Genomic DNA, 9,276 nt, shown 5'->3' with positions numbered 1-9,276 from the left:
AGGCTTTAAGGACTAAACCTAACTTAGTCCTTAAAACAATCAAGAAAAGTGTTTAATCATAGTATTTACTTGGTAACCATTAACCAAAACATCCACAACTTTTGCTACAAAATGGTGGGTCAATAATTTCACCATTTATAAGTCGCCATGTGACAAAATTGAGGCAAAATAATGAAATTAGTTATGATACGAGAATTATTTATAAGTCGCCCCGTGACAAAATTGCGACAAAGTTATGGAATTAGTTATAATACAAGAATTACTCCAAGATTCCAAGATGCTTAGATGGGACCCACCACCAAAAATAGCTAAAGATGAAAAAGGGTGAATGTACTTGTGTTCTGTGAGTGTGAGCCTTGAGTCCCCATCCAACCCAACTCCGTTACTTTTTTTGAAGCAAAAACCGAAGTCAAGTTTAACATATACTCCAACATTAACAGATCAGAAAAAAATATACAATAGCATATTAACCACCTCAACAAAAACAAACCTACGAAGAGAAAAAGACACTCAGAGAAAGAGCTTTGGTATTTGGTTTTTATTTAGAAAAAATCAAATTGTGTGGTGAATTGTTGAAGATGGTGAGCAAGACAGAGGAGACCCAGTTGAGCAATCTGGAAACCCAAGTGGACAATGGAGGAGGAGGGGCTTGGGAGTACCTCTGTTTGGTCAGGAAGCTCAAGGTCCGTCGCTCTGACAGGGTTTTGAAGCATGGATTATCGATCCTTAATGACCCCAAAAAGCGATCTAGTCTTGGCCCTGATGGTGAGTCTCGAGCTTTTTTTTTTGGCTCCTTTCAAATGGGGCTTTTTATGGTTTTAAGGCTGATTTGAATTGGGTTTGGATTAGATTTCGGGTTGGATAGTGAAATTGTTTGATTTCTGTATTTGGGTCTGTTTAGTTTTGCTTTTATTCAATTGGGTTCTGTTTATTTTGCAGTATTTTTTTTAAAATGTTTTTGTTTTAGTGGTTTAGATTTGCTTTCAATTTTGATTGTTTTACTGGTTTTTGGTGAATTTGGAAGGTTTATAGAAATGATAGCAAAAAAAAAAAAAAAAAAGAAGTCAAATTGCGAATTTGAATTGTAAGTTTGTAACAAAACAAGACTACCAAAGCGATGTTACAAAGTTAGATTGCCAATAGGTGACCATTGATCGAAGCCCTGGAGATTGTTACAAAGTTTCTATTTTTCTTAAGTAACTTACAGTGGTAGAACTTAGTAGTGTAATCCTGTTAAGGTGCAAATCAGTAAGCCAATAGAACTCCAATGCCAATTACAATTATGTGATGGTGTTAAATGCATAAATTGATTTGAACCCTGGTTTTTCTTATAAAAGAGATCAGTCAATGCCACTGAGTTACAAGGCTCTTGGCTGAATTACATTAATTAATAACGCTTGAATTTTTTTTCATCCACTTTGTTTGATGAGTGCCTCAATGACTATAAAGAAGAAGGAAGATGGGATTGCTGTGTCCAAGGTGCTATAATATATATATTAAAACACATGCCAATGCGTTGACTGTGATGCTACAGATATGGACCTTTCGTTTTTATATGTTCATTAAGGATCAAATTAGGAGAAAACGTCTTCCCCCCCCCACCCCCTTCTCTGAGAAGCACTGATGAAAAATTTAACCTTGTGTATGCATTCTCCAAGTGTAATTTGATGTCAGTTATAGGATTGGGCTCCTTAATTTATATCAATTTTGTCATCAGCATTGAGAATTGTCTTAGATATCATTATCATGCTGAAAGGCACAGGGGGGTAAATGTATGGTGTGCAGAACAATTTGTATGATATACTAGTCAAGCTTTCAAAAGTGCTCATATGCAGTTTGAGTATCGATTTATTAATGAGATATAATTATAATTCACTCATTCTTTATATATTAAAGGATTTTTTCTTTTGAACTAGGACTCTCCTTAAAGACTCCTTTTTTATTTTTTGATGCTTTCAAAAAGTTTATTGTGAGGACTCTGTATCATCTCTAATAAAGTGAACTATTGGGGCCCTGAGATTTTTCCTTTGAAGTTGTGTGTCAATTTCTCGGTCTGAGTCATATGTAATAAAATGCAACAGTGAAATATTGGGGCCTTAGGCCTTTTCCTTCAAAGCCATGTACCAATCTCTCTTTATTGTCATAAGTTAATAAATCCTGTGAATATGAAAATTTGTTTTGATGTATATAAGCTAATAAAAGGATAGAATTATAGAACATGCATAGGCCATGGTGCTTCCACAGCCACCACATGGACATCTTGTCTATGCAGGCAAACATACTTTGGGAGTTGTACTAAATTTATAACCAAGAAGTGGAAAATTTTCATTTGTGGTCTAATGTCTGTATGATCTGTTTGATCGTGTTTTCTGGTGGTAGATTCATGGTGGTGGCTGTCCAAGCCATATATAATTGCCAGCTCCATTTAATTAAGGGCCCTTTATTTAATGTACCAAACTTTTGATTAACAAGTATGTATTTCTTGATGTAGAATGGACTCTATATGAGCAAGTAGCAGTTGCTGCTATGGACTGCCAAAGTCTTGACGTTGCAAAGGTACAGTCTTTTCTTAATGAATTTCCTTTCTCAAATTGTATTAAGCTTCCCTATATTATATCATTATAAGCACTCAGTTGAGAATTGCATATATGTGTAAATACACTTTGCTTATAGTGTCCTTGCATGTACAAAATGCAAGGTTTTGCTATTTTATGCATGAATCACTGGTTTGAATGCTTATCACTGTTAGTCTAGTGAAACCCTGGTCTAGAGTGCTTCCATAACATCTGGTGGTCCATCTGTGTGACACTTCCTCCTGCGCTCAGATGAGGCACTAAATTCATTTCATAATACATGTGACCTGTCTTGTAGTTAAGGCCACCTTCCATGTTTTAGTTAGCATAATCTTGCTTCATATTAGTTGGTCAAAGCATATTGTGCACAGACCTTAGTTGCTAAATTCTGCAATAGAGATTTTGCCATGTCTTTTGTGTTCTTGGGTTTTTTTTTTTGGAAAAAGGGGGGGGGGGGGTTTGTTGTAGAAGTGCATGAGTTTGTAGTAAAATGTCAAACTAATCATTTTTGTAAATTTGTTCTGAAATGCACTGCACTTTTCTTTTCTTTTCTTTTCTTTTCTCTTGTGGCTTGCATACTGGTGCCACCCCATGTGACTTTGTCCTCTTTGTATGTGCCCTTTTACCATTGGGAGGTTTGTTTGCTCATCAGTTCATGTTGGTTTAGGGAAGTGGTTGTTAGTTAGGCATTAGTAGAGACATCTTTTTGTTGGTTCAATATGCCAACTTCATAGCTCCATTTTATTTCCCATAACATGGTAATGGTTGCAGTATAATGGCTCATTACTTTTTGGATATATAATCTTGCAGCTTGCATATCTATGTACTATGCAACTTTTAGTTAAATCATACCTTTCAATAAGATGTTTTTTTTTATATGGATAGAAATTTCTTAAGGTCTATTTTGATTTGATTTTTTATTTCATTTCATGCACCCTTTAATCATTGCTTGAGCTATGGATCTATTCATTAACTAATGCTAATTTGTTGAATGGACTGTTGGCTTGAATTCTATGTCCCAAAGTTGATTCTGTTTTACTCTTGAATCTTTTACAGGACTGCATAAAGGTTCTACAGAAGAAATTTCCAGAGAGTAAAAGGGTTGGTAAGTTGAAATAACGTATGGCAAACCAAATTTGTGCGCATGCCTGATTTAAGATTCCATATACATCACATGCCTGATTAAAGTTGAACACACGTATGTAAAGCTTGTTCTTTTTCTGTGACTTGTGATGTATATCACTGCCCATCCTTAATTACTAGGTATCCATCTCTCAAATGCAAGAAATAGATTCTTTTGTGATGTTGAAAGGAGTTTTCTACCTTTCTTAATGTGGTGGACTACTAATTAAAGATGCATCTCAATAAACGTGAGCATGAGCAATATGCAGTAGTTTAGTGAGAGGAATAAATAATGTAAAGATTAGCATGTTAAGAATTTGCGTAAAAATTTCAAATTGTGTGAAATACCTCAAAAATAAAGTTGTATGAATTAAGTCAGACACATGCTTAAACTGGACCCTTTTTCATTGGATTATATACCAAGTATTAGTAAATAATTGGAACAAATTTGTTGTAATTTATGCAGTTGCAAATATTCACACTTTTACCATATTGTACTTTTCAACACTGGGTGGTGGAGTGTTGTTTTGGGGGGGGGGGGGGGGGGGGATATCATGGTTATAAGCTTGGTTCTTAGTAACATATGGTGTTACGAACTTGAGTTAAATAACCTATCTGAAGAGACAATGCATATGGTAATTAACCCCTCGAAACCCACTCAAGCATGATTAACTTTAACTCAATCACAAGATAAAGCCTTCCTGAACTTATAATAGCCTTGGAAGGGAGGGTGCCCACCCCAAGAAATGGCATAACAAGTTGAGCTTCCAAAGATTTTGGATTTGAGGCTACAAGATATTAAGAAACGTTATGAATTCCGTTCTATTCCAGCTGAAATTGTCAGAAAATTTTGTACCAGTCACTTAACTGGTACGAATCACCCCCTTGTTCCACCTCAGTTTGAATTCCAGTTCAGTTCGGTCCGGTCCAGCCTGTTTTGGTGAATTTATGCTGGTATTGATATAAACATAATATTTACCTTTCCAAGTTGAACAAATGAAGAACTCATCCCATCACAGCAGGTAGCCTTCATGCCACGGGTCGACTGAATGAACCCAATGCATCATAGAGGTCGCCCCCTTTGTCTTCTTCTTTCTTCTTCTTTGTTTCATCCTCGCCTCCTCCTTCAGTTCATTTTTCCTGTTGTTCTCCTGTTGTTTGACTTATTTCTTCTTTTGCTATTTTTTTGCTTTGTTTTGTGCTGGCTTTTAGTTTTATGAGCCCAAGCATGTGACTAGTGTTGGAAATGACAAAGGAGAGTTGGAAACTTTACGAGTGAGAGTTGAAAGTGTCAGAATATATTTCCTTTCAATTTTGACCCCTCCACCATGTGATAATGTAACCAAGTGTCAGACTATATCAAGTTCTCTCTTTTTCTTTTTGTCAATGTATGCTTTTTTTTTTTACCCCATTATTTAGTTACATATTATAATTGTAATATTCTAAAAAATTTAGTTGTTATTATTATTGGGTAGAAATTTGGGTTTGGTATTGATATATTATTTGAAATATGAACTTTAGTTTCAAGACTCTTTTAACAATTTATATGGATTTTGGCCAATAATATATAAAGAAATATATGTACATAAATAAAATATAATAATACAGTGGTAAGTGGTTACTCCGAAATGGTACGTTGAAAAGGTAAGTGCTGAAATATTCCATTCCAATGGAGAAAATGAAACGGGTACTGAAATGGTATTCATAACTTTGATATTTAGAAGTGGAAAGAGTTGGTTTTAGAACTCTATAAAGATATCCATGTGCCTGTAACTAATCTTCTACACAAGTTGGTTTTGGTTTGTCCCAGCATGCTATCTACTTTCAAAATAATAGAGTGTTTCTTTTATATCTACTTTAGACAGTTTTAGAGGTTGAATTCTTTGATAGGAATTTGCATTTGTTGCTGAATATTACAGTCTATGCTGGGTTTACAATGACTGCTTAATTTATTTAAATGTGTTAAGAATTGATATATGTTTGCCTGAGCTAGTTTGGCTCCTATGGTGATGTCAAAAGCTTTCTGGACTTGGAGATGATAATGTTTTCATTAGCTGTTGATATTTGGTGGCATAGTATTTATCTTGGCTTAAATCACAGGTAGGCTGGAGGGGATGTTGCTTGAAGCAAAGGGAGCCTGGGCAGAGGCTGAAAAAGCTTACTCAAGCCTCTTAGAGGATAATCCATTAGATCAAGTAATTTCTACAACTGATTCTTTGTAAAACATTTATTTTTTGTAAGAATTGACCCAATTGTTACTAAGGAAAACCAAGAATCATCTTGTTTCATCTTTCTTATGTGAGATTAATAGAATGTTCTTTCCTTAAATAATATAGAAAATATGATAAAGTGTTGAATTATACACTTCCTTTAATTTTATTTTATACAGGTGATACATAAGAGGAGGGTAGCAATGGCAAAGGCACAAGGAAATGTGTCTGTGGCCATTGAATGGCTCAATAAATATCTTGAAATGTGAGACAGATCTGAATTTTCTCTCTCTTTCTTTTATGTCTTTAAAATGTAGATGAAAAAGAAAAAACTCATTATGTGTCTGCAAACACATGTAACTGAGGTTGTCTTTCTTGCTTTTAACAGATTTATGGCTGATCATGATGCCTGGAGAGAACTGGCTGAAATATATGTCTCCTTGCAAATGTGAGACATCTTTCTTCTTCTCCTTGTCTTTCAAATTTTTTCTATTCTGCTGGGAAATCAAAGCTACCAAATTGCCTTTGTCTGGTGTCTCATAATTTCTCTTTGTTTTTATAACATAGGTACAAGCAAGCAGCATTTTGCTATGAGGAGCTAATATTATCTCAACCCATGATTCCCCTATACCACTTAGCTTATGCTGATGTAAGTGGTTTTTCTTTTCTTTAACTGGTTATTAGCTTCTGCTCATCGATATTCCCTTTTTGCCCCTTGGTTTTCATGGGATACATAAATCAAAGAAACAGTTAATGCTTTATGAAAAGTTATGGGAAGCATGCTGCTTTTGATAACCATTCTCCAGTTTTAAGAATAAAACAATTGGTCTGCTTCAGAAAACAAAAAAAACTCTGCTAGGGAACATATTTTCCACAGTTCTTAAACTTTAACTTGTTATGATTCAAATCTATCCACCAAGTGGAGAACCAGTTACGCCAATGAGCTCTAGCTTAGATGGCACTTTCTCCTCCCTTAATAATGAGTTGGAAGGTAAAAATTAGGTTTAAGACTCTCAGGGCGTGCGGAACTTACCGATTAAAAAAGTGCAGAACAAGGTGCTAGAGACTTCAATGATGCAATATATCATGGCCTCAAATCTACAAGTGAATAGAGTATATTAATCCACGTTCTAGAGACCATTGTACAACACTGAACGACATGCTGTATGGAATTATGCCGTTCACAGTTGGCAAATTGTCCAATACCTTCCTAGGTTGCAAATTGTCTAATGCTTTGAATAAACCGAAAACTCACTTTTCACCACCTTCTAACAGGAACTATTTGTTCCCAGCCTGAACAGTTTGCTTATAGATGATCTTGCCGAATCACTTGTCAAAAAAGAATTATCTTGCTGAATTTCTTTTGTCACTTCTAAAGTCCCAAATTTGAGTCAAATGGGGTATGTGATGATTTGCAGTCTGATATTATTGAAAGCTGTCTTTAACTTGCCACTTTCATGGAATTTTATTTGATTCATCTTTTAATTTTGTTAGTTACAGCTAAATGAAGTTTATTTTAGTTGGATATGATTGGGTACTGGTACTGGAGGCAATATCTACATCCACTTCCCATATGTGTGTCATATTCTGTCTGAATATGGATGTTCTTGGGTTGGAAAAAATCTGTTGTACTGGGCTGACAAATATTCAAATGTCTTTTCTCTCAGCCTCTGAGGCAAAAAATCGGGATATTTGATGGGATTAAGATCCTCTAGAGTTTTTAGGGTGGCTCCATTATGGAGTTCTTAAATTTTATTCATCCATTTTGAAATGAATGAATTGGATTTTACCAAATCATCAATATCCAAACAAATTTTGACTGTCATTAGTTTAGCATCTATTTAAATTATTGCTGACATGGCAAAAATTAATCCAATAATTTCAAAATGGATGGGTAGAATTTTTAGAGTTCCATGGTGGAGTTATCCTAAGAACTCTAGAGGATCCTAATCCAATGTCCTGTGCTCTGATACTTAACCTTCTTCTTGGTTAGGTTTAGTTAAAAAAGAGAAGACCAAATTGGGATTCTATCGAAGTGGTATTCGTCATGCATGCTTGAATAAAGGCCCAAAACTAAGTTTCTCTCTTAACACCTCCCTCTCCCCAAAAACAAAAACCATGTGGCTGTAGCATTCATCTTTGGAGTAAGGGAATATTTCAATTTTGAAGACCTACTATCATACTCAAGTTTTGGCAGTTATCCACTTCTTTGTTCCCTTGCTATTAGATGCTTGTACAAATGATAGTTGCCTGGTCAAAGTTATTTTCTCTTGTTTGGTATCAAAGCCTAGTTTGTTGTTCTTGACTCCAGTGCTTGGCTTGTTTAGCTATTATTCTTTGATTCTGTTGGGATGGTTGAGCGCGATGGGTTCTATCGGGGCAGCATATAAGAGGGGGTGTGAAAGAAATAAGTTCCACATTCGTTCTTGGTTGTGGGTTTATGCACTATGCTTAGGCTTTTGGGTTGAATGCTTTAAAATCTTTATAGAAGCCTGAATGCAATGTTTAGTTAAAATATCAAATATTGAATATGACTTCATAAGTTTTGACTATAACCGTTAATCAAACACCTCATCTTTTGCTTCTGTGAACAACAGGTGCTTTATACACTTGGTGGACTAGAAAATCTTCAGAATGCAAAAAAATACTATGCATCCACCATAGATTTGACTGGAGGCAAAAACACCAGAGCACTTTTTGGTATCTGCTTGGTGAGCTCCTTCTCTATCTCTAAATACATACATTCACACATGAAAACTGTCATGTAGTTTCTATTTGAAGCATTTTCTTGGTTGACTGTTGTATTTTTTTTAGATCTAATCAATTTCATGAGTTGCCCATCTTGGTTCACTTTCTTTTCTGTCATCGCTTGACAGTAATCAATTTCTGACTGGATGAACTTTTTACTCCTGTTATCCAGTGTTCTTCTGCCATTGGACAGATTGCCAAAGGACGGAATAAGGACGACAAGGAAAGCCCAGAGCTACAATCTCTGGCAGCAACAGCCTTGGAGAGAGAATACAAACAGAAAGCATCTGACAAGCTTTCTCTGCTTACAGCTGCCCTAAAAGGCTTGAAAGTTTCATCATAACTGCTTAGCCAATTTTTCAAGATTCTTATTATTATTGTCCAACCTTCCAAAACTATAAGTTTCATCAACAATTTTCTGGCCAAATAGCTTAGGATTTGCTAATATTTCAGACTGACTTCATATTAAAAATAAACTCTTATTTATTTGTTTGTGTTTTTCCCCTAAGGTTTTGATTTATTGATGTGATGTATTTTTTAGGATGCCCGGTGGCAAAACTAGGAAGATTATGATAACTTTCCCTCCTACATAAATCAACTCTTTCTATTTTCATTCCCAACTC

At 35.3% G+C, this 9,276-nt stretch overlaps 1 protein-coding gene across 1 annotated transcript; it reads left to right on the top strand.

The window, feature by feature from the left end:
• Positions 1-334: 334 nt before the first annotated feature.
• Positions 335-9,276, top strand: LOC115980036 (ER membrane protein complex subunit 2). The gene is made up of 9 exons (XM_031102232.1): positions 335-765; positions 2,492-2,556; positions 3,630-3,678; positions 5,796-5,890; positions 6,085-6,170; positions 6,294-6,353; positions 6,473-6,554; positions 8,503-8,616; positions 8,826-9,276. The coding sequence occupies exons 1-9, from the start codon at positions 579-581 to the stop codon at positions 8,994-8,996; spliced, it is 909 nt and encodes a 302-aa protein (XP_030958092.1). The 5' UTR covers positions 335-578; the 3' UTR covers positions 8,997-9,276.

Source organism: Quercus lobata, chromosome 3 (genome assembly GCF_001633185.2).
Source record: "Quercus lobata isolate SW786 chromosome 3, ValleyOak3.0 Primary Assembly, whole genome shotgun sequence".
Lineage (NCBI taxonomy): Eukaryota > Viridiplantae > Streptophyta > Magnoliopsida > Fagales > Fagaceae > Quercus > Quercus lobata.
Note: the sequence above shows the minus strand (reverse complement) of the source record. Positions and strands in the feature narration are given on the sequence as shown.

Bases quoted from the DNA above. Each gene is read 5' to 3' on its own strand.
- LOC115980036 (XM_031102232.1), top strand. From the start codon at position 579: ATGGTGAGCAAGACAGAGGAGACCCAGTTGAGCAATCTGGAAACCCAA. The intron at 3,679-5,795 runs GTAAGTTGAAAT...CTTAAATCACAG, and splicing joins TCCAGAGAGTAAAAGGGTTG to GTAGGCTGGAGGGGATGTTG. The intron at 8,617-8,825 runs GTGAGCTCCTTC...CCTGTTATCCAG, and splicing joins CACTTTTTGGTATCTGCTTG to TGTTCTTCTGCCATTGGACA.